General features: G+C 43.5%; 1 protein-coding gene across 2 annotated transcripts in view; it reads right to left on the reverse strand.

Annotated features, from left to right (window-relative positions):
• PPP1R21 (protein phosphatase 1 regulatory subunit 21) overlaps positions 1-21,867 on the reverse strand; it is an 84,358-nt gene extending 62,491 nt beyond the window's left edge. The window contains exons 1-4 of one of the 2 annotated variants that reach the window (XM_002709720.5): positions 20,813-21,867; positions 6,424-6,492; positions 2,069-2,215; positions 234-332 (exon numbers count right to left, since the gene is read on the reverse strand). In XM_002709720.5, coding sequence (XP_002709766.1) covers positions 234-332; positions 2,069-2,215; positions 6,424-6,492; positions 20,813-21,166 — 669 coding nt within the window. In that variant the 5' untranslated portion in view covers positions 21,167-21,867. Of the gene's footprint in view, positions 1-233; positions 333-2,068; positions 2,216-6,423; positions 6,493-20,373; positions 20,581-20,812 lie in introns of those variants that run through there. The other variant, XM_051842924.2, reaches the window with a different exon arrangement.
• Between the last annotated feature and the right edge of the window lie 4,420 nt (positions 21,868-26,287).

Raw genomic sequence — 26,287 nt, forward strand, 5'->3', positions numbered from 1 at the left:
TCTTTATTGCCATTCGGGAACTGAACCAGCAAATGAAAGATAGATCTCTCTTTCTTACTCGCTCACTCTCTCCCCTCCCCATCACTCTGCCTTTCAAATAAATAAATCTAAAAAAAAAAAAAAAAAATACTCATACAGACAGAAAACACTCTTATTTGCATTGGTTTTTCCATACTGCAAATCACACAAAGCCCATTTTTTACTGCATATGGAAAAACAGAACGATTTCTCACTTGTATATGCAATCGCTCATTCTCTTCTATCTTCTTTTGCAGATCTTCATCAAAGACACTCTTCTGCTCTTGACTCAACTGAGAAGATTCTCCACTTTTCTGGTGGAAAGAATAAGTTATGTCCACATAACTTTCATCCTTTAGAGAAAATCTTAAGGTACACAGATTCTCTATCACCTTAGTAGCTCGTTTCTTCTACGTGTTCACCATTCTCAAACAATCCTGCAAAAGGTATACAGTCCATCATTTAACTTTTCCTATGTGACACAAGTTGGAACTGAAAATATTGCGACAGGCAGGAAAAGTTCATGGAGAGAGAGAGAAGACAAAGCTAATGATGCTTTGCAGATGACTTCAGTAGTAGTTCTGCTGGGGGACAAAGCAGACCCACAGAGTTAGCAATGTACACATGCTAATAAATGTCATTTCAACTTGGTCTTTTCATCTGAGAAAGGAGTTTTAGCAATTCCATGAGTCCAAGTTATTAAACTCCTTTAAAAATTTGTAATAAATTATATAACAGGACTTAAAAAGGTAAATTTACACATGAGTTCATATAAATTTCTAAATTTTAAAAATTCTTTTAAAATACTTTAATAAAGTTATTATAAACAGAAAAAGCTCAAAGATTATGAACAATTCCTTTTGCTTTTTGCTAATAGTAACTTTTTCTATATAGAAGAATAGCACTATTTAAAAGACCTAATAATGAACATTTGTTTTCATGTCATCCACAGAAATGAGATTACTCAAGGGACAGTCCAACAATACAAATTGTGTTCAGACATCAGTCACCACCCTTCTCTGAATTTTTCATCACCTACTGATCCAGTGTAAATCAGTGATTAAAACGCCCTTTGAAAATGGAGCAGCTATTAAAAAAAAAAATTAAACATCTAACATGTTTGGAACACAGGAGATGCATAAGGAACACTGCTAAATAACCTATTCAGCAGCTTTGGAAAATACTCAAATTAACTCATAAGTGTTACACCTAAGCCTTAGCTTCACAGTCTTAGGAGGCAAATATGTTTGAAGCTGAGATGGCTATTCCTTCCCAAAGACCTTTCAGAATTTCCAGAGCACATACATGTGACATTTCCTAACACAGCTGTTAGGGCCTCCTTTCTTCCCCTGTGTTGGAACACTGCCTACTCTAGAAACTGCTTCCCTATAGGGGAAATGCACACAGGAAAGGTGCTGGCAAACAGTGACTGTCCACTACACAGCACATATAATCCCAGTTAATCTTCACAACAAGCCTGAAACTCACCCCCACTTTTCTGATGAGGAAACTGAGGCTGCAAGGCTAAAACATCTGCTTATAGTCACAGATGTATATATGGCGGCTGGGCCTAACTACAAATCCTGGGTTCTTCCCTTTACATTGCTATTTTTAGTCACTGTGTGCCTCCCTCCCTTCTATCGAACCTATTATTACTGCTTCAACCTACATATTTGTGAAGTGTGGTCCTACACACACAGAAGACTTAGAGATCAACCGCCTCAATCCCTAAGCCCTACACTATCTTGGGTTAATGGCGACCTGGTGTAATTAAAAGACATCAACATCGTGACCAACATGAGCTATTCCATCAATTTTTCTCAGCTACTGAATCAACGACATAATGTTTGCTCCTAACAAATGATTTAAAACTGACTTTCTTATGAAAATGCTCCTAATTCTTGGTATATATTAACAGTAAATGATGTCTAAGATGTAGCAATGGGACACTAGAGGATTTGGCAGTAGGGTCTTTGGTTCAAACCTCGATGGCGTGTAGATGTCTGCTCCTCACAACACAGCCACACCAACTTGCCTCTCTTTGACCTACCTTGTTTTTCTTGCCTCGGGGTTCACTTAGAGCTAGTTCATCTTGAAGTAGTTCTACCCTCTTGGCAAGTTGCAGATTCCGAAATGTCAGACTGTCCATTTCCTGTTGTAGTTTTCTCAAGGACTGATCCTTCATTTTCAGTTGTTCCTATATCAAAAAGAAAATAGATCATTCTTCAGTTTGGCCTTAAGGTTTAGAAATAATAATAATAAAAAAGTATTATTTCTGTTTCATCAAAATATAATAAAAACCTTTTGATTTAGGGAATTTCAGTTGTATATTATCATTTCAGTGCTTATAATGTTTTCAGTTCCATTTTGTGACAAAAATCAAGTTTTGGCAAAACCAAGTAAATTTAAAAATAAGATAAAAGAGCAAATATACTGAAGTAATAGATCATCATCAACTTAAAGTAAAATATGAACAAGCATGTTATTAACTCTAAGACAGTGAACAGACATAATTTATAAACTTGAATTTTTAAGAATTTCTGACTCACTGATAATACCCTTCAGTGAACAGTATTTAGAAGAAATATATTTGTATTTCTTTTTTTCTAAAAATACTTTCTGAATTTTCAATCAGTCAAAATGAAGTCTTTTCAATATATTTATTTTTACTTTAAGTCTTCTGATTTGTCCAAGATAAAAACCAGTATTATCACAACACAAAAATTTTTTCACGTTATTATACATTAATTCACTTCTCTTTTAATTTTTGTTATTTGTTTTCATTTTATATGAAAGGCAGATACAAGGACAGAGATCTTCCCTCTGCTGTTTCACTCCCCGAATGCCCACAACAGGCAGGGCTGAGCCAGCCTGAAGCCAGGAGACCAAATTCCATCTGAGTATCTCACATGGGTGGCCAGGACCCAAGTACCTGAGCCATCCATCACCTTCTGTCTCCCAAGGTACCTAATAGTAAGGATCTGGATTAGAGGTGGAATAGCCAGGATTCAGACAATATGGGATAAGGGCATCCCAAGTGGTCTCCTAACCACTGCACCAAACACCTACCCCTACATTTGCTTTAAAGCTAGATGAAAATAAAAGCAAAGTCTAGAAACAACAAAACACATCTTTTGCTGACCATTATTACTGCTTACTATAATGGGTAAGAAAGTTGAAAACTGAAGAGAAATGTTTAGTTGCATTCTATTTTTTATAAATATTATTCTAACTATATTTTACTTAAGATGTTCTGAACAATTTGTACTCATGGATAATCAAACACAGATAGCCACATACTATTTTAAGAACTGCACTTGCATTACTTTCACTGAAACAATTATAAACCTGAGAAGAGATCAAATTTTAGTGTACAGAGGATTTGGCTGTATTGAAACAGCAACACAAAAACCATAGGCTAGTGTTTATAACCTACTGACATTATTTTCATATTGAGAGCAGTGCTAAAGGATGTTACGAAATACTCCCATTACATAGAAAAGTGTTTTTCTTTTCTATTGTTTGTTTAATAGGTCTTTCATTTTTACTTGAAGTTCAAAGGTAAACTTAGAACCAGCCCAAGTTCAAATCATCACATATTTCAAATCAATGACTAATTACTACATAAAACAACTCACTGAAGAAGCAAACCCAATAAAATCAAAAGCTTACTGTACCAGAGGACCTCATAACAATCACATCTAGCAAACAGACACATTGTCACTTCTACTCTAATTATAATGACAACTGTTACAAATAGAAAAACAAAAAATAAGGTCTTTACATCCTTATAATTACTTATCACTAGCTGACTAATGCGCCAGCCCATTAACCTATCATTAATTTTTAAAGACATTCATTCCAACCTCTCTAAACCCTGGATTCTGCAACAGGGATGAAAATGTTATTTACTCTCACTGAGCTTTTATAGACACCAAATGACATAACAGACACAACGCACTTAGCACAACGCCCGGTACCTAGTGAGTGCTCGATGGACCCAACTGCCATGATTACCACTGCCATCACTGTCACCACCAGTACTATCATGTCACCCTCATAAGGTTAATCCAACACAACCAGAAACAGGGGGGTGTCAAAACCCAGAGCAGGTGCAGGCATGCAGCCTTAGCAGCTAAGATGCCCACAGCGCACATCAGAGTGCGAGTGCCAGAATTCAATGCCTGACTCTAGCTTCCTGCTAATGCAGACCCTCAGAGATTATAGTGATGGCTCAAGTTATTGAGTTCCTGCCACCTACCCACTGACTGGATTCACTTCCCAGCTCCCAACTTCAGCTTGGCCCAGTCCTGGCCATTGAGGGCCGTCAGTAAGAGTTTTCTCTCTCTGCCTCTCAAATAAATAAATTTTTTAAAAAATTGTTTTAAAAAATAGCTGGCGGCCGGCGCCGTGGCTCAATAGGCTAATCTTCCGCCTTGCGGTGCCGGCACACGGGGTTCTAGTCCCGGTCAGGGTGCCGGATTCTGTCCCGGTTGCCCCTCTTCCAGGCCAGCTCTCTGCTGTGGCCAGGGAGTGCAGTGGAGGATGGCCCAAGTGCTTGGGCCCTGCACCCCATGGGAGACCAGGATAAGTACCTGGCTCCTGCCATTGGATCGGCGCGGTGTACAGGCCGCAGCGTGCCAGCCGCGGCGGCCATTGGAGGGTGAACCAACGGCAAAGGGAAGACCTTTCTCTCTGTCTCTCTCTCTCACTGTCCACTCTGCCTGTCAAAAAAAAAAATAATAATAAAAAAAAAAAATAGCTGGCTACTATGACAAGGTAGGAAATACTTTCCCCAGTGCTACAAAAGGAATGTTTCCCAGTAATACGTTTTAAACATTGTTAAGAGAGATAATGGTCATCCCTTCAATGATTTCAACAAAACAACAACTTAGTAACAAATTCTGACTATAAAGTTTCTTTTTAATAATCCTGGCTGGAGTCAATGGTTGAACTCTTTAATTAACACACAATTATTCTTAGGTGTTTAAATTTAACTGAAAAGTGATCCCTGTTAAATATAAGAGTGGGAATAAGAGAGGGAAGAGATGTACAATTTGGGACATGCTCAACTGGACTTGCCCCAAATGGTAGAGTTACAAACGTGCCAGGGGATTCCAATTCAATCCCATCAAGGTGGCATGTACCAAGGCCATCTCACTAGTCAAAGTGGTCAGTTTCAGTTCACATTTGATCATAATGATAGGATTAAGAGTCAAAGGGATCACACAAATAAGACTAGTGTCTGCTAATACTAACTGATAGAATTGAAAAGGAAAGAATGATCCAACATGGAAAGTGGGATACACAGCAGACTCATAGAATGGCAGATGTCCTAAACAGCACTCTGGCCTCAGAATCAGCCCTTAAGGCACTCGGATCTAGCTGAGAGCCCATGAGAGTATTTTAGGCATGAAAAGCCAAGACACTCTGGCAAAAAAAAAAAAAAAAAAAAAAAACTAAATGAAAGATATCTGTGAGTGAGATCCCAGTGGAAAGAATGGGTCATCAAAGAAGCAGGTACCTTTCTCTGAAAGGAGGAGAGAACTTCCACTTTGACTATGACCTTGTCTAAATAAGATCAGAGCTGGTGAACTCAAAAGGCTTCCATAGCCTTGGCAACTCATGACAAGAGCCTAGGGTGATTACTTATGCCATAAACAAGAGTGTCAATTATTAAGTCAACAATAGGAGTCACTATGCACTTACTCCCCATGTAGGATCTCTGTCCTTAATGTGCTGTACATTGTGATTTAATGCTATAACTAGTACTCAAAGAGTACTTTACACTTTGTGTTTCTGTGTGGGTGCAAACTGTTGAAATCTTTACTTAATATATACTAAATTGATCTTCTATATATAAAGTTAATTGAAAGTGAATCTTGATGTCAATGGAATGGGAGACGGAGCGAGAGATGGGAGGGTTGCGGGTGGGAGGGAAGTTATGGGGGGAAAAAGCCACTATAACCCAAAAGCTGTACTGTGGAAATTTATATTTATTAAATAAAAATGTTAAAAAAAAGAAATGCTGGGGATACAAATAGGAGTATGACACAGACTCTTGAGAGTGCTGTCCAGTGATGATGACAGATAAGAAGCCCTATTAATCTAGATGAATGTAGCTAAATGAAGGCCCTGAGGTACAGAAGAAATGTATTAAAACCAAATAATACTATTTTGTAATGTTTGGCTAAGGAAAGCAAAGATCATATTCAAACAAAGATCATACTCATACCTAAGCAATTCAGAAAGTTAAACACAAAAAACTACACTATCATCCCCTGCCCTAGTGAATCAGTGTCAGAGTTGAGACTTTAACCTAGAAAAACAGCTGAATTCACTGTGAGCTCTGCGCACCACCAAATACTACCTTCGCCCTCCCCACACAAAGACCCCTTTGTGTACCTTCAGAGCAGCAGAATTCGCTTGTTCATCTACAACCCCTTTTTTCAGGACCTGATTCTGAGCCCGAAGCTGAAAACAGAGAAAACAATCATTATTTTTTTATAATCTGGTACAGCAAGAAAATCACTCCAAATTACTTCACACGAATCATTCACTGAGTAACTAAACATCTTCTCACCTATTTATGAAAACAAAAAGACATTAGCCCCAAAGAGGGTAGGAGATATAACTCACCATTTACAGTTAAGGACACACAGGCTGAGTTCCCCTATGACAGAAAACTAACCAACAGCAAAACTGGGGCTAAAATCCATTGCTTGTCCTATGGAATCAAGTCACATTCCTAAATAGAAACTAATACAATAAATAACAAGGTACAAAATAAGCTAATTTCCTCAAAATTCTGGCACACCATTCATTTGCAAAATACATGTAATTGGACTAATTATAGAATAAAAATTGTACAGAAAAGCAAAATGTGGGACATTAACCTATGCAATAGGACACTGTGCCTAATATTAGACATGCAAGTGTCATCACAGATAATGGCCTCAGGAACGGCAGACCTGTGATCGGGCACCAGCTGAGGCAGATACAAAAGCCACTAGGGTGGTTCCATTTAAAAATTACATGGGAGACACTGTACTGTTTTCCAAAAATTAGCTCATCTACTCCGCAGAATCTAGGAAGCAGGTGCTCTACCTCCATTTACAGGTGAGGAAACTGATGCACAGAGAAGACAGGGGCAACGCTGAGATTCAGACCCTCGCAGTTTTGACTTGAGTTACAATGCCAGTTAGACAGTACCACAAACTGCTTTGCACAGTTATGCTGAAGGCAGAAAAGCAGTGAGCTGGAGAAATGGCAGATGCCCTCAGAGAAGTAGCAGAATTTGGACTTTATTTTTTATAGTAAATTATTAAAAATTGAAGTACAACTACTATAAGTATACAAGTCAAAAATTAGACAGCCAGGTGAATTTTTACTTTCAAACGCATCTGTATAACTACCACTGGCAGCATTTTAAAATATAAAATTCAGGACCAGCACTGTGGCTCAGTGGTTGAGCCACCACTTGTGATGCCAACATCCCATATCAGAGTGCCAGTTCGCATCCCAGCAACTCCATTTCCAATCCAGTTTTCTGCTAATACACCTGGGAAAGCAGCAGATTATGGCCCATATTCTTGGATCCCTGCCGCCTATGTGGAAGACCTGGATAGAATTTCTGGCTCCTGGCTTCAATCTGATCCAGGCCTGGCTGTTGTAAGCACTTGGGAAGTAAACCAATGGATGGAAGATCTCTCTATCTCTCTGTATGTGTCTCTCTCTATCATCCCGTCTTTCAAATATATAAATAAGTAAATCTTTAAAAAACAAAACTTACTTCTATAGTAAAGAGGAAAATATTCTCAGCAAAGAGAACTCAGCTTTAAGTATAAACATCTAAGCCCAACACAGCCCAAGCAAAAAGCACGCAGACTAACATTCCAAGGGCTCAGTACAGACAGCATTAAAGTCTTCTTTGAGAAAGTCAAAGAATGGGACAATTTTATCTATCTATTCTAATTCTGAATAGCTCAGATCTGTCTCCTGGGATCAGAGAACAGAAATGACACTCTTCTGTGCCAACAGCAGGAAAACCTGACTGTAAAACCTTAAACTGAATATTTAAAACTCAACAGAAAGTTTAGCTAAAATGCTAAGATAAAAGCAGGAATGCTACAGGATATTCAGCAACAGAGAAAGACTAAAAAGATGAGCTTCCTCCATTTTTAGAAAGTTTAAGACCACAGTTCTCTACAACAGAAAGCAGATCTGAATCTTTGCTCTGCCGTTTTCTAGACAATATAAACTTGGGAAACTACTCAGTCTTTGAACTTCAGCTATACAATCTACAAAATGGCTGAGTACATCTACCCTTCCTTACTTCTTCTGAAGCAGTTCTGAGAACCAGATAAGAAAGCTATATCAAAGCACTTTCTACATTAAAATGTTCCACAAATGGAAACAGCTCTGATAGTCAGAATGACTCAAAGGTACAACTGATATATTTATTATAGTTTGCCTGGTATGAGGCATTGTACTAAATGATATCTAGAGAGAAAAGGAAGCAAAGATATGGCCCTTGTTTCTAAGAAGTCAAATTTTAAAATATTACATGACAATCAACAATACTAGCATTTCCTACTTTAAAGAGAAAAAAATGTAGTATATACATGAATTCTCTTAAACAGAGGCCAGCAAATTAAGATCTGAGGGCCAAACTGCCCTGCTACCTATTCTGAAGTTTAGCTGGACCATAGCCATATTCATTCATTTACCTATTGTGTACAACCAAAGAAATGAGTAATTACAAAGAAACCATATAGCCCCAAACCTAAAATATTTACTACCTGGACCTTCTTTTTTTTTTTTTTTTTTTTTTTTTTGACAGGCAGAGTGGACAGTGAGAGAGAGAGACAGAGAGAAAGGTCTTCCTTTGCCGTTGGTTCACCCTCCAATGGCCGCCGCGGCCGGCGCACTGCGGCCGGCGCACCGCGCTGATCCGATGGCAGGAACCAGGAGCCAGGTGCTTCTCCTGGTCTCCCATGCAGGTGCAGGACCCAAGCACTTGGGCCATCCTCCACTGCACTCCCGGGCCACAGCAGAGAGCTGGCCTGGAAGAGGGGCAACCGGGACAGAATCCGGCGCCCCAACCGGGACTAGAACCCGGTGTGCCGGCGCCGCTAGGCGGAGGATTAACCTAGTGAGCCGCGGCGCCGGCCGCTACCTGGACCTTTACAGACCCTGTCTGACAATTTCTGTTCCAGAAGTCCAAAAGAAAACTACCACTTTCATGTTGACTTCCACCATATAATGTTCTACTTGTTAAGCAACACCAACATGTTCAGGGATAATGTTCTATACTGAGATAGAATGCAGTAAGTAATTTCAAACCCAAAAGACAGCAATCCGACTTCACACGTCTGGTCTCATTTTATTCTGCTATCCTAACTTTGATCTTAATCTCTAAGAGTCTTCTATGTGTGGCACTTAGAACCTCCTCATGGCTGTTTCACAAAGGATGAAGCTTGAAGTTCACTAAACTGATTATTTCTTGTAGGATCAGAACCACAGCAATTAATAAAAAGGGAGGGAACCTCAATTTTCATTGCTAAGGCACATTAAAAGTTACTTAAAGCAAACTGAACAGCCCACTTTCAAAATTTTCAAAGTAGTGCTTATTTAAAATTTAATCTATTATTAAATTATTAACACAAAGTGATTTGGATTTTGCTTATGGAAATACTGCTTGTTAAGTTGACAACTCAAACACCATTTCAATGAAACTGCTTAACAGAAAATGCAGGTCTCAGAAATACCTACAACACCTTTTAATAGGTAGGAAAGGATGACGATAAACTTGCCATTCTCTACCCGTCAGCTTAAGGACACTTTGTGGCATTTGACATTTCCTGCATTTCGGCATCACTAATGCCACCATCACTGAAGGAGCAGTTTGTCAAATGCTGATCCTGCTGTGCGATCAGTCTGGTCTTTTGGAATCTTCATCTCCTCACCAGCATTCACCATGGAGGGGAGGCAAATGCACTGTGGTTCTGTCTCAGATGTAGGTACAAGATCACCAGATGGTCATGAATGCCTCTGGCACATAAGTGTGGGGACTCCAGTGCATGCACACATAACTGTCCTAAGGTCTCCATTAGAACACAAAGCTCTCCTGAAGACCATACAGCCAGCCTATTTACCACAGCTCTTTGCCAAGTTCTTCTGATCCATTCAGGATTCAGGGGAGGAAGAGAAAATTGGAATTCCAAACCCATGCCATCTTTTTTTTCCTTTTCTTTTTTAATGCATAATCTCATTCAGTAGGTCTGGGGTGGTACCTAAGATTCTGCATTTTTACTTTATTTTATTTGAGGAGCCTTTGTTTTGGCTCAGCAGTGCTAGGATCCCATATGGGTGCCAGTTCAAGTCCCAGCTGCTCCACTTCCAATCCAGCTCCCTGCTAATGCACCTGGGGAAGCAGCACAAGACGGCCCATATGAGAGACCTGGAAGAAGCTCCTGGCTTCAACCTGGCCCAGCCCTGTCCATTGCAGCCATTTGGGGAATGAACCAGCAGATAGATTCATATATTCTCTGTCTCTGTCTCTCTCTCCCTCCCCTCCTAATGTAACTCTGTCTTTCAAATAAATAAATCTTAATTTTTTTTTTTTTACTTTGGAAACAGAGAGAGAGAAAGAGCTCCCATCCACTGGTTCACTCCCCAAATGCTAACACCCTGGGCTGAGCCAGGCAAAAGCTGGGAGCTGGGAACTCATCCAGATCTCCCATGTGGGCATCAGGGACCCCACCGAGCTGAGCCATCACTGATACCAGCCAGGATCTGCATTAGCAGGAAGCTGAAATCAGGAGTGGAGTACACAATCAAACACAGGCACTCAGATATGGAATGTGGGTGTCTCAACTATTATACCAAACACTTGTCTCCAAAAGCTCTCTTTATCTTTTAAAATCTAACTTTTCATCATATTGTAATTTTCTGATTAGCATTCATTTACTATGAAAACACCCGGGGCTGGCACTGTGGCATAGCAGGTAAAGCTGCCACCTGCAGTGCCAGCACCCCATAAGGGCGCTGGTTCGAGTCTCAGCTACTCCACTTCCAATCCAGCTCTCTGCTATGGCCTGGAAAAGTAGCTGAAGATGGTCCAAGTGCTTGGGCCCACGCACCCAAGTGGTAGACCCAGAAAAAGCTCCTGGCTTCAGATCAGCCCAGCTCCGGCCATTGGGGCAATTTGGGGAGTGAACCAGTGGATGGAAGACACCTTTCTCTCTTTCTGCCTCTTCCTCTCTGTAACTCTGCCTTTCAAATAACTAACTAACTAAACAAATAAGGAAGGAAGGAAGGAAGGAAGGAAGGAAGGGAGGGGAGGGGAGGGGAGGGGAGGGGAGGGGAGGGGAGGGGAGGGGAGGGGAGGGGAGGGGAGGGGAGAGGAGAGGAGAGGAGAGGAGAGGAGAGGAGAGGAGAGGAGAGGAGAGGAGAGGAGAGGAGATAGAGGGAGGAAGGGGGAAAGAAGGAAAGAAGACACCCATTCTTTACTTTAGTCAACGAAATCTCATTTTTTTCTTCTAGGAGCCTACTGCTTACCTCTAGTCCTACCCCCTCCATAATTTTTTCCCAACCATTCCCTGTGGCCCAGTGAGCCTGCCCCTCAGTTCCTCTGGAACTCATCATAACAACAAATCTTTTATTAAACTGTTAAGTTTTAATCTTAGTTTTTAGAGTAAAATTTACACTGACTAATTTATGTACGACTTCGGTAATCATCTCCCAACTTAAACTGTTTCATGGTAGAGACTATAGTATACTTCCTTGTACCTCCTACCTAACAAGCAAAGGACAATGCTATGGACACAGAAGGCACTCAATAAATTTTTACTTAATCAGTTAAGTACTATATAAACATGTGTCTCAATGCAGGGCATTATATAAGACACTGTCATTATTTCAACAGTTCCTTTCTAAGATCCCTCTCCAAGTGATTTGAACCTCATGATCCCACTGGACACAAAGAATCCTCAAAGGTCCTGAGGCTAACTCTAATGACCACTGCCCAGACCAATCCTATGTAATGTGGTTCTGGATTAGCTGGGTCTCAGTCAGGCTTATCACAAAGCTCTCTCTCTAAAGGCAGAATGGTGATCAGCCAACTGTGATCTCTCCATGCCATTAGGGCACCTGTGATAAGCTAACTGACCTACAATTAAGGATGTATTACTCAATTGGAAAGTGGTGAGGAATCACCATACATGTTTTCTCATCTAATCCTCAACAATCTTCTGTGTTAAAAACATTCTTACATGGTTTTTTCATGCAATGGATATTTTGATACTGATACAGTCTTACAATCCTATAAACAAACTTTTAAACATACAAAGTAATGATTATAACAGACAACCCTAAGCCTCACCAAAACCCTGATTCAAAACTTCAGGATACTGAGTTCATTTGCAGTCCTAGCATCATTATCGATCCTGGAGGATCCCTAAGCTCCCTCCAATTCTAACACATTAAGTGTTCTAAAGCACTGGGGATACTACTTGGTCTTTATCTCTTCCTACTTACTTGTTCCTATTCTAGAGAGGGATAAAGTACATGCAAGCTACAGACCATGTACCAGTGGATGGAGTTATTTGTCACTGAGGCAGGGAAAAACCTCCTCTCAAATCTGTCCTCAACAGGAACCTTTCCTCCTGCTCCCAAATAAGGGAACTCGGATAAATCCCTCACCCTTTGCAGTTCAGCTGCCCCTGCAGTGACAGGACAGTGAGTCAGCTGAACTGAAGAGGAAGAACAGGCCACCTCTTCTCTCTAGATTCATGTATTCCATGTGTGGTCATCGACAGCTCCAACAGCATTACCTGGGAGTAGAACTTCAGGCCTCCCCCCAGAGCAACCACACCAGAATCTTCAGCTGAACACAGTCCTCACGTGGGGCACATAAACATTCTCATCTGTGAAGCACTGATCTAGACTCTAAGCTAGCACTTTCCAACAGGGAAACCAAGAGTCCAACACATGCATTTAAATTATTAAAAATTAAATAAAACCTAATTCTGTTCCTCAGTCACACTAGCTTCATCTTGAAGGCTCAATAATCACACATGGCTAGTGGTTACCCTGCTGGTCATACAGATATGGAATACTTCATTCTCAAACAAAGTTATATTGGATAGCACTGAACATAAACATTTTCTCCAATCCAACTTTAGTAGTGAACCCTACACATCAAGGTTAAAAAGAGCTGGGTCCTGATTCTAATCCAATCCAGGCCCTAAATCTATTTGTCTTATAGGAGGGACAAACAGTCCCTGGCAATCAGTTTGTGTCAAGCCCTGCTGTCTGGAGAGGAAACATTCTGGATTAAAACTGACCCTTTCCCAATAAAAGTAGTTCTGCATTAAAAATTAAGGTCCTGGGGCCAGCGCTGTGGCACAGTGGAAAACTGCCACCTGTAGCACTGGCATCCCACATGGGTGCCAGTTAGAATCCTGGCGGCTCCACTTACAATCCAGCTCTCTGCTAATGTGCCTGGGAAAGCAGTAGAAGATGACCCAAGTGCTTGGGCTCCTGCACCAACATGGCAGACCATAAAGAAGGTCTGGACTCCTAGCTTCAGCCTGGCCTATCCCTGGCCATTGCAGCCGTTTGGGAAGTGAACAAGCAGATGAAAGATCTCTGTCTCTCCCTCTTTCTCTGTAGCTCTGCCTTTCAAACAAATAAGTAAATCTTAAAAAATAAAAAATACAGGTCCTGGGGTGGGCATTTAGCACAGTGATTAAGATGTCACTTGAGCACCCACGTGGGAGTACCTGAGTCCTGGCTACACTTCCTATTCCAGCTTCCTGCTTACCACCCTGATAGGCAGTAAATCATAGCTCAAGTACTTAGATCCCCACACCCATGTGGGAGGCCTGGATTCAGTCCCCAGCTCTCAGCCTTTGCCTGGCCCAGCCCCAGGGAATGAACCAATGATGGAAGATTCCATCTGTCCATCTGTCTTTCAAATAAAAATTTATCTTAAAAAATCAAAGAATACAGTTCTAAAAAGTTTTCAAAGGCAGTCTTCTTGGTAACTAAAAGTAAACTGTTGAAGAAATAATTTAGCTTTTCCACTGTTGTTAAAATTTATTTACTTGAAAGGCAAAGTGACACAGAGAAAGGGAGAGACAGAGAAGAGATCATCCATCCACTGGTTCACTTCCTAAGTGAACACAACAGCCTGATCTGAAGCAGGCCAAAGCCAGGAGCCTGGAATTCCATCCAGGTCTCCGAGGGGGTGGCAGCCACTGCCTTCCCTGGTGCATAAGTGGGTAGCTAGATTGTAAATGGAACAGCTGGAACTCAAGCAGGTGCTCCAATATGTGATGCCAGCATCCCAAGTGATAGGTTAACCCACTGCGACAGAACACCAGTTCCTCCCACTGGTTTCTCTTGCCGCAGAAAGAACTTTAAAAAGATTATTTGAGGGGTCAGCACTATGGTGTAGTGGGTTAAGCAGTCACCTGCAATGCTGGCAACCCATGTGGATGCCACTTTGATTCCTGGTTGCTCTACTTTCAATCCAGCTCCCTACTAATGCATCTGGGAAAGCAGCAAAATGTGGCACAAGTGCTTGGGCCCTGCACCCAATTGAGAGACCCAGATGAAGCTCCTAGCTCCTGGTTTCAGTCTGTCCCAATTTGGCTGTAGCAGCCATCTGGGGAGTAAACCAGCAGATGGAATCGATCAATCTCTTTCTCTCCCTCTCTCTCTCCCTCCCTCTCGCTTTCCTTCTAACTCAGCCTTTCAAATAAAATAAATAAACCTTTAGAAAAAAATGATCTGACAGAAGCTTCTATGCTGATATCATTCCTTAAGCAAGGATTCTCAGATTTTATTGGGTATCCAAATCCCTGGAGAGGTTTTTTTTAAAGATTAATTATTTACTTGAAAGGCAGAGTTAGATAGAGGCAGAGAGAGAGAGAATCTTCCGTCCACTGGTTCATTCTTCAAATGCCACAACCACCAGGGGTGGTCCAGGCTGAAGCCAGAACCCAGGAGCTTCATCTGGGTCTCCATGTAGGTGCAGGGGCCCAAGCATGTGGGCCATCTTCTGTTGATTTCCCAGGCACGTTAGCAAGGAGCTGGACTGGAAGCAGAGCAGCCAGGACTCGAACTGATGCCCATATGGGATGCCAGTGCTGCAGAAGGGAGTTTTACCTGCTATAGGACAACACCAGCTCCCCCTGGACAGTTTTGCTACAACACAGATTGCTGGGTCCCATTTCCAGTTTCAGATTCAGTAGGTCCAGGGTGAATTCAGGAATCTGCATTTCTAACCCATTCTCAGATCATGTTATGATTGGTCCAGGACCCACACTTTGAAAATTATTAACACCTATGATTTAGATACTAGTTTGAGTGTCCCTCAAAGGCCTATGTGTTAAAGGTTTGATCCCCAGTATCAATCCAATTACATTAACAGTGGGCCCTTGGAAAGTGATTAGATCAAATTAGGTTATTAGGAAGAGACAGTAGGAAAGAGAGATGGAGTTTCCATCACTGGTTCACTCCTCAAATGGTCTCAAAAGTCAGGTCTGTGCCTGGTGAAAGCCAAGAGCCAGGAACTCCCTTCTGGTCTCCCACATGGATGGCAGAGGCCCTAGTACTTAGGCCATCTTCTGTGCTGCCTTCCCTGACACATTAGCAGGTAGCTGGACTAGAAGCAGATCACCTGAGACTCAAATCAGCACTCTGATATGAGATTCCAGAATTGCAAACAGTGAGTTAATCACTGTACCATAACACAAGCCCTTCATGGTGTCTTCCTAACAAGAGAATGAACATGCACTCTTCTCTGCTCCCTGGCTGGCCATGTGACTATTCCTAAGCAAACACTCCAACATTCACTGTCTTCACCAGATGCCAGACCACTGGGGCCACCTGACTCTGGACTGTGAACTTACAAAACTATGGGCAAAAACAAAACTTCTTTTGTAAGTGAGTTTTTCTCAGCTATTTATTTTACAGTGATGAAAAGCTGACTTAATACACTGACCCAGGATAACACCAACATGGGGAAGACAGAACTGGAGACTTGCTTACATATACCACAGTACCAGGCAAGTATGCTCCTGAAAACAAAGCAGGCCGAAATCAAGCCAGAGCTGAGCACTTTTCACATCTCTTCTTCCTAACAAGATACACCAGGGCACCCGATGCACAGCAGGCCAAAGAAACAACAAGCAAGAAACAAACGGTCTTTCGTTCTTCATCTACAGTGTAGTACCTAAGGTCTTGATAAGCTTTCCCTCACATCTCAAAGCGATGACTTGTATCTCTTACTGGTTATCTTCCTAAATCTCTGAAAACCAACATTTGCATACCTTTCCTCTCCCACCTACTCCACTGAACCTCAAATTTTTAAAAACTTCTAATGACCTCCTAATGGTTCAAAGTACTGGGGTTCTCATCTCCATTTTGCTGACCCTTCCACAATGCTTTGTTTTGTCAACCCGGTTGCCTCAGCAATTCTCACCTTATTCAGCCTCCATGGTTCATTTTATTTTTTAAAGATCTGTTTATTTATTTGAAAGGCAGAGTTACAGAGAGGCAGAGGCAGAGGCAAATAGAGACATCTTCCATCTGCTGGTTCACTCCCTAAATGACTGCAACAGCCAGGGCTGAGCCAGGCTGAAGCCTGGAGCCAAGGGCTTCTGTGTCTCCCTTGCGGGTACAGGTGCCCAAGCACTTGGGCCATCTTCTGCTGCTTTCCCAGGCACATTAGCAGGGAGCTGAATAGGAAGTGGAGCAGCCAGGGCGAACTGGCACCTATAAGGGAAGCCAGCGCTGCAGGCAGCAGCTTTACCTGCTATGCCACAGCCCGGAGCCCCATGGTTCATCTTTTGTCTAACTAGATCCTCAGTCTCTTTCATGGGAGCTCCTCAGACTGCTTCTCCCCTCCCCACCGCCCCATTGTCAAAAGGAAAAATGATCATGAGCACAGATCTTGAGCAAGGGATGGGCCTTTTCCTAAAACACAGACTGAAATCAGCATTGTAAAAGAAGGAAGGGGAGGCACTGTGGCAGAGCAGGAGTTAAGCCATTGCTTAGGACACCTGCCTCCACTTCAGATCCACTGTTCTGCTAAGGCCTCCTGGGAGGTAGCAGATGATGGCTACAGTACCTGGGTCCCAGCTACCCATCTGATGGAGTTCCTGGCTCCTGGCTTCAGCCTAGTCCAATCCTGCTGTTGCGGGCATTTGGGAAGTGAGCCAGCAGGTGGAAGAGAGTGCCTGTGCACGCTCTCACGCTCTGTCTGCCTTTCAAACAAAATTAAAAATAAAGAGACATTTTTAAAAAACAGAAGGAGAAGGTTCTCTGAATGTCCTTGGTTTCCTTATTTGCTGCTCTCTCGATATGGAGGTTTCCTTCTACAGATTAATATTTTTACTTTGTATGCTAAATAAACAAAATGTTGTAACAGGATCTCTGCAGCAGGGAAAGTAATAAAAAGGTGAAATACCCCTTCCAGAGGCAGCAGAGATCTTATCTAGACACAGCCTGGCATGAGAACAGACACAGGACAAAAAAACTCATGAGGCTTTTTGACCAGTCTCGATTCTCATCTTCTGAAATTTCCATCACATTACAATTAAAATAAAAAAATACTCAGGCCTGATAGGGGAAATCAGCCCAAGTCTATCAGTCTTCTACAGTCTCCTTAGCATCTCCTCTTCCTTCTGGCATATCCTTCCCACGGGTATACCCTGCAATTTCTACCCTGATTAACTCTCCAAGTTCATCCTTACAGAACTATTCCAAACATGCTAGTCCTTGTCCTGACTTTTAGCCACTCCATCTCCATTACAAATTTTCAGCAATTATCTCCAATGTCACCTAAAGCTAGTATGTAAACGGTAACTTAACTTCTTGTTTTTAAGATTTGTTTATTTGAAAGAGTTACAGAGAGGGAAAGAGAGAGAGATCCTCCATCCACTGGTTCACTCCACAGATGGCCCCAACAGCCGGGCAGGACCAGGCTGAAGTCAGGAGCTTCTTCCAAAGTCTCCCACACAGGTAGCTGGGGCCCAAACACTTGGGCCATTTCAGTTGCTTTTCCCAGGCCATTAGCAGGGAGTTGGGTCAGAAGTGGAGCAGCCAGGACACAAACCAGTGCCCATGCGGGTTGCCAGCATCACAGGCGACAGCTTTAGCCCCTACACCACGCTGGCCCCATTAATTTAACTTCAATGTGCCTTCCAGCCCTGAAGCATCTAACTTGTAACATATCCAAACAGGTCCTCCTTCCTGCCGGCCCTCACTCTGTCAGGGGCAGTCAGGACCCCTCACCTCAAAATTTCAGGATCAACTCTGAGTCTTCCCTCACTCACCAAACCCCAAGAAAGGAGACACAGGATGAGTGTCTCACACACTCTTCACGGGTTTAGTGCTATGCACAAAGCAGGTACTCAAAATGGACAGAGCCTAGTATTTTTTTTTAACCGTAATTCCTGAATCTAGATCTTCCTATCTCACAAGGCACTAACTTTATCTAATCCTATATTACGCTCCCTGAAACTATTCCAAGAGCCTATGGTCCAGACTTCTTTTCAGCAATCTTTCCCTACTTCAATCCACTCTCCATACAATTGCCAGTTTTCTTCCCAGGAGTAATGTCACTCCCCAACTAACCTTTGGCATATGTCCATTTCTCAAAATGTAAAGTTCAAGGCCAACCCCGTGGCTCAGGTGAAGCTGCCACCTATGACATGGGCACTCCATATGGGTGCCAGTTCTTGTCCCAGCTGCCCCACTTCCAATCCAGCTCTCTAATAATGTACCTGGAAAAGCAGCAGAAGATGGCCCAAGTACTTGGGCCCCTGCCACCCACATGGCAGAACCAGATGAAGCTCCTGGCTCCTCGCTTCTGCCTGTCTGAGCCAGGCCCTTGTAGCCATTTGGACAGTGGATGAAAATGGATGAAAATCTCTCTCTCCTTCCCTCTCTGTCTCTCCTGCTCTCTTTCAAATAAGTAAATAAATATCTTTAAAAAGAAAAAAAATAAAGTTCACACAATATGCCCCACCACCACCACGATTGGGTCCAGATCACCTCTCCAAGCGCATTTTCCCACTCTCTGCCATGTATCTAAGGAGCTTCTATGTCAGCAAACAAATTACTCCTTTGCACAGAAAGCTGCCACCTTCTCCTTCCCTCCTCCTTCCCTACTCCCCAATCTAAGTAACTGACACCTTTCCCCACAATGTCCCCTCTGTTCTCACTGAACTAGCACCTGTCATACTGTATCATAATTATGTACCATGTTTGAACACTCTGTTAAAGGTGACTCCTTAAGCTGGAACCCTGCCTCATTCAACAGACCCTGGCTGACTGCTCACAGGGGGCTCATAACATAGTGTCTGCTGAACAAGCTGACATGCCACAAAGAATAAAATCTTCCCAAGTTTTTATTACTTGAGGAGGCTACACAATTATTTCAGCAATGTGATCATTGCTCAAAACATTTTTGGAAATCTTATTTTGCGACTTGGAATTGCCTTCTAAGCTTGTTTACTTTCTGGTAAAGAAATTCTGTTTCCCTCATACTGATGAAATATTTTCAACCACACAGAGACAAATTTGAGCACTGCCATCTCCACCCACCCCCACCCCACTTCATCACAGGGATTTGCTCCAAACAACTTCTGGCCCCTTGAACCAGGAAATCCTCCTTCAAAGGATGAAAACTTGCCATCACTGACACCGTGCCACAGATGGAAATGCAAAATACTTTTGCTAAGGGTTGCACCACTGGACTAAGTCTAGTATCTTAAAAGGCTTCTATTTGATAGTGAATGTGTCTGTTTAGGCATAGGATTTACTTTTCAAAGAACATTTTGTTGCACCTTGCTGAATATTCATTGAGTAAAACCGTAAGGAGAAAAAAACTTGTTTCAGTTTCTCCAAATGGTATTAAGGAGGCTGTCCCTCGGTAGATTCCATGAAGGCCAAGACCACTGAAAACTAAGCTTCATGACTGCTGCATGGCCAAAGACCAAGATTCTGTTGTAATAAGTTCATTAGAATACTCAGAAGGAACCACCCTGTCCAGAAACTGCACCACCCTTCTCCAAACACAGGGCTCCTTCCATCCTCTAGAAAACGGATGCCATACACACCACAAAGGGACAGATCCTTATTTTGCTTAATTCAACATGTACTGAACACCTGCTGAGTGCTCTGCCTCACTCCAGGAGACCGAGGGACAAGAGGCAGAGGACACAGCCCTAGAAGTCATGTTTTCAGAATCATCCCAGACAACACCTTGCCAATGCACGCAACACACTTGGAACCACCCACTCGCAGTGAGGCAGTTGAACGAAGGACTCCATTTACCCTCCCAAACTGGAGGTCTCTATCTTCAATGGCATCCCTGTGGGAAGGGAGAAAGGTTGATCTTCCCCATCACTGGGCTGGAAAAATTAAGGAAGCAGCGAGATGAGGGGCGGTCCCACACCTTTCCCTTCCCCTCCCGGCCAACACCAGAGCAGCGGCCAGGATTTCTGACATCGCAGTCCCAAGCCCGCTAGTTCAGAGAAGGAAGGACCGAACTCCAGCTCCTTCCTGCAGTCACGCACACGGACCCAGACACCGCCCGGCCACATCTCCTGGGAGCTGCAGGTGGAGGCGCGGTAATGGTGGACAGAGCAGCAGAGGGGAGAAGAGGGGCGCTCGCGTGCCCCCTCGGCAGCCCCCACCGTCCCGACAAGTCGCTGCCAAGGCAACCCGAGGCCGCAGGGCCAGGGATCCCTTACTCCCCGCCCACGATGGGTACCTTCGAGTACTCCTGAGCCAGCTTCTGGTACTTCCCCTGCAACTCGGCCGAGGCCATGGCCTCCCCCGCCCCGTCCAGGCCAGGATGCCCAGGCCGCTCCGCCCCACCCCCCGCCCCCAACCCCAGGCTCGCTCCCGGGGACGGATCTGCCAGCGTCTGCCTGCTCGGCCACCGCCGCCGCGCCTCCTCCACTTCCGGGTTCGCGGGGTGGGAGGAAGGTGGAGTGGGGCCGAGGGCGGAGCGACCCCCGGAGGCGGGGCGACGTCTCAGTGCCGCCGCCCCACCCTCCCGCGCCCCGGCACGCCGCGCGCGCCTCGGCTCTGCTCTGGGACCGAGGGCGCCATCTTGACGCATGGTCGAAGATGGCGACCTGGAACGGAGAGAGCGGATTCAAAAGGAAGAGAATGAGAAGCTACAGAATGGGCGGGGTACTGAGGAGAGGGGCAGTGGTTGCGAAGGGCGGAGGACCGGAAGAAGAAACATTCTAAGCGCTTCAGGAATTCTGGCCGTACCCCGCCTCGTGGTTCCCATGGCAACCGACTGGCGTTGGCTGGTTACATCTTTCAGAACCCCAATGGGGAGAGTCCGTTGTATTGTGCTATCTCCTCATCGGGTTATGGCAGCGCCGCGCTTGCCCTTCGCTGTAAACTCTCAGACCGCCCCAAAATTTGTAACGCTTGCTGCTGCCACTCGCTCTTGCTCCCGACCAAACACTAGATGGCTTGTGTTCTGATATTACTTGTTTGTGTCCATACTGTACTCACTCCATCCCCCATCCCTGTTGGTAAACACACACCACACCAGAGCTTTCACAGTGGCTGAGTAATAGACCGCTGGGAAATTTCAGATGCTGATTGTCGCCTTGCGTATGGAGAATGGATGTTAACTGCAAAACCAAAACAAAAAAACAGGTGGGGGTAAATTGAAACAAAACCAACCTGCTGAGACCATTTATTTATTTATTTATTTTTGCTGCTTTTGCTTGAATTATAAAATTATACCGCTTCCACTCATTCATTAAATATTTTTAGAATTGTTCTAGGCATTACAATTCATCGCAGCATTGAAATGTTCATTGATAAAGGTATGGCTAAATAAGTTAGTAACTGCTGTTAAGTTACATTGTGGCAGTTAAAACAACCACCTAGAGTCTACACAAATCTGCATATATCTATATATCAACATGGCCAAACACCATGATAAATATGAAAAGCAAACTGCAGTACACTATAGTATAAAAAATTCATTCAAAATAACAAGGTGGGTGTTGTGGCACTGTGGGGTTAAGGTGCCCCTTAGGATCCCAACATCCCATATAGGAGTGCTGGTTTGAGTCCTGACTCTTGGCTTCCAGTCCAGCTCCCTACTAATGTGCATCCCAGGAGGCAGCAGGTAATGGTGAAGATCTAATTGAAGGTCCAGGCTCCTGGTTTTGGCCTGGCCCAGCCCTGGCTGTTGCAGGCATTTGGAGAATGAAATAGATGGAAGATCCTAAACATTAATAACTAATAATAAAATTATAAAGTAAAATTTGTATTGTTCATAGATGCTTGAACATGTACTAAAAACACAGAAACAAAAACTGGAATGATACACATCAAACTCTGCATAGTGGTTGCCTCTAGTAAGAAAAGGGGAAAAGATAATGTGATTGGAAAGAACAAAAGATCATAAATGTTATTTTCTTTCTTTAAATTTTCTAATGTAAATATTTAATATTTCCACTTCAGAATGAAATTCTCCATGGTTAAAAAAACGTATTTGCAGGGCCAGTGTTGTGGCATCGCAGGTAAAGCTGCCACCTGAAACACCAGCATCCCATATGCGTGCCCATTTGTGTCCTGGCTGCTCTGCTTCCAATCCAGCTCCCTGTTATTGGTCTGGGAAAAGCAGCATAAGATGGCCCAGGTATTTGAGCCCTGCCACCCATGTGGGAGACCCAGAGGAAGCTCCTGGATCCTAGCTTTGGCCTGGCCCAGCACTGGCCGTTGCAGCCATTTCAGGAGTAAACCAGTGAATGGAAGATTTCTCTCTCTCTCTCTCTCTCTCTCTCTCTCTCTCTCTAAGATTTATTTATTTATTTGAAAGAATTACTGAAAGAAAGGGAGAAAGGGAGAGATAGAGCCTCCATCCACTGGCTCACTCCCCAAATGGCCACAATAGCCATGGTTGGGCTAGGCCTGGGTCTCTCAGGGGCTGCAGGGGCCCAAGCACTTAGGCCATCCTCTTCTGTTTTCCTAGGCACATCAGCAGGAAATTGGGCTGAAAGTGGAGCAGCCAACTTTACAACTGGTGCCCATATAGGATTCTGGCACTGCAGATGGTGGCTTAACCCATACACCACAGTGCCAGCCCCATAAATACATCTTTCTAAAAAATGTATTTGCGGGGCCAGCACTGTGGTGTAGCAGGTAAAGCCACGGCCTACAGCACTGGCATTACATACGGGCAGTTCAAGTTCAAGTCCTGGCTGCTCCACTTCCGATCCAGCTCTCTGCTATGGCCTGGGAAAGCAATAGAAGATGACCCAAGTCCTTGGGCCTCTGCACCCATGTGGGAGACCCGGAAGAAGCTCCTGGCTTCTGGCTTTAGATTGGTGCAACTCCAGCCATTGTGGCCAATTGGGGAGTAAGCCAGTGGATGGAAGACTTCTCTTTCTCTCTCTACCTCTCCTTCTCTCTCTGTGTAACTCTGACTTTCAAACAAATAAATAAATCTTAAAAAATAAAATAAAAAATGTATTTGCACTACCCTGGGTTAATCCATTTGTGAGTAAGCCAAGACTTTAACAGAGAAGGGCTGAGTCTACATGTTATATCAGTCATTGTAATGGGTAAGTAAATTATAAACTTTTTAAAAATGTTTACATTTTTCAGTTTGGTGATAGACAAATCATACAGTCCAGTACCTTTAAGACAATGGATATTTAAATTATTATTATTAGTTTTCTGTGATACCAACAAAGTGGGACAATTAAATATTGTGAATATATTTCCATGGTTGTAAAAGAATGGAATTTGGGGGGCTGGCACTGTGGCGCAGCAGGTCACATATGGGTCTGAGTCCTAGGTGCTCCACTTAAATCCAGCTCCCTGCTAATATGCCTGAGAAAGCAGCAGCAGATGGTCCAAGTTTGGCCCTTACACCCACATGGGAAACCCGAAAGAAGCTCCTGGCCCCTATGTCAGCCTGTCCCATCCCTGGCCATTGCAGCCATTTAAGGAGTGAACCAGTGTTTGGAAGATCTCTCTCTGTCTCTCTAACTTTGCCTTTCAAATAAATAAATAAATCTTTTTAAAAAATCAATAGAATTTTTGGGGAGAGGCAGAGAGAGAGAGAGAGAGAGAGAGAGAGAGAGGTCCTCCATCCGATGGCCCACTCCCCAACTGGCCGCAACGGCCGGAGCTGGGCCAATCTGAAGCCAGGAGCCTCCTCTGGGTCTCCCACATGGGTGCAGGGGCCCAAGCACTTGGGCCATCTTCTACTGCTTTCCCAGGCCATAGCAGAGAGCTGGATTGGAAGTGGAGAAGCCGGGTCTCAAACCAGAGCTCATATGGGAAGCCTGCGCCTCAGGCCAGGGCATTAACCTGCTGTGCCACAGCACCAGCCCCTAGAATTTTTAATCATAAAAAATGTGCAACTTTAGTCAGAGAACCTGTATAAGTTCATTTTGCTGAATTTCTAAATGTACTTTCCACTCTCCAATCTATTTCTTCTGTCAAATGCATTGTTTTAAAATTTCAGTTGAGGGACTGGTGCTATGGTGCAGCAGGTAAAGCTGCCATCTACAGTGCCAGCACACCATATGGGCACTGGTTCCAGTCCTAGCTGCTCCACTTCTGATCCAGCTCCCTGCTAAAATGCCAGGGAAAGCAACGGAGGACAGCCTAAGTCCTTGATTGATTGATTGATTGATTTGTTTTTTCACTCCCCAAAATGGCCACAATGGACAGGGCTAGGCCAGGCCAAAGCCAGGAGCCAGGAGCTTCTTCCAGGTCTCCCACGTGGGCACAGGGGCTCAAGATCTTCAGCCATACTCTGCTACTTTCCCAGATGCATTAGCAGGGAGTTGGATTGAAAGTGGAGCAGCCAGGGCCGGCACTGTGGCGCAGCAGGTTAAGCCGCCGCCTGCAGTGCCGGAGTCTCATATGGGCACCAGTTCAAAACCAGTTGGGGAGTGAACCAGCATATGGAAGACCTCTCTCTGCCTCTCCTTCTCTCTCTCTGTAACTCTTTCAAATAAATAAATAAATCTTAAAAAAAAAAAAAGACAGAAAGTGGAGCAGCCAAAACATGAACCAGTGCCCATAAGGGATGACAGCACTACAGGCAGCTGCTTGACCTACTATGCCACAGTACAGACTCCACTTGCAACATATTTATACTACAAAGGTCCCTTATCCAAATATATAAAGAGCTTTCACAAATCAATAAAGAAGAAAGGCAACCACATGGAAAATGACCAAGTGACGTCAAAAAACACTTCACAAAGGAAGATATATAAATAATGAAGAAACATGCAAAAGCATACTCCGTTCCATTAGTCATCAGGAGGAAGTAGAAGTAAAACCTCAGTGATACCACTGCACCCCACACAAATGACGAAAATTAAAGAGTGACAAGTGTTAGGGAAGATATGGAACTAGAGAAACATACATAAAATGCGAGTAAGAATGTGAACGGGTGTAGTCATTTGGGAAAAAATGTGTTATTATCTACTCATTTGAAAGGATCCATACAGTATACAGGCCCCAGTAATTCTAAGGTATATACCCTGTAAAAATGTGAGCATTTTCACCATGAGTTTTCACCAGAAATATTCATAGCAGCATTAACCCTAATTACCAAAAACAAAACCAAAAAAGCTTCATGGGTTGGCGTTGGGGCATAGCAGGTATAGCCGCCTGCAATGCCAGCAACCCATGTGGGCCCCAGTTCAAGTCCTGGCTACTCCACTGCTAATCCAGCTCCATGCTATGGCCTGGGAAAAGCAACGGAAGATGGTCCAAGTCTTTGGGGCCCTGTTACCCACATGGGAGACCAGGAAGAAGCTCCTTTCTCCTGGCTCCATCTGGGGAGAGAACCAGTAGACGGAGGCTCTCTCACTCTCTGTCTCCTCTCTCTATCTGTAACCCTGACTTTCAAATAAATAAATAAAAGAAAATCAAATGTCTATGCACAGAGTGGATAACTGAATGAACGAGCACATTCATTTTATGGGACACTAAGCAGCAATGAAAAAGACCAAGCTGCAGCTATACTAGTTTTTCAGTAAGTCTCAGAAAAAGTCATCCAGAGAAAAATAGGCTGGATTCTGAAAAAAAAAAAAAAAACTTATACTGTACGATTTCATTAATATAATATTTTAAAATAGCAGAATTCAGCTAACGGCTCAGGTGACCAAACTAGAAGAAGAAAAAAGTGTAAGGATGCAATCACCATCAAAGAAGCATGGTGACTTTTTGTGGGGAAGTA

This window comes from Oryctolagus cuniculus, chromosome 2 (genome assembly GCF_964237555.1).
Source record: "Oryctolagus cuniculus chromosome 2, mOryCun1.1, whole genome shotgun sequence".
NCBI lineage: Eukaryota > Metazoa > Chordata > Mammalia > Lagomorpha > Leporidae > Oryctolagus > Oryctolagus cuniculus.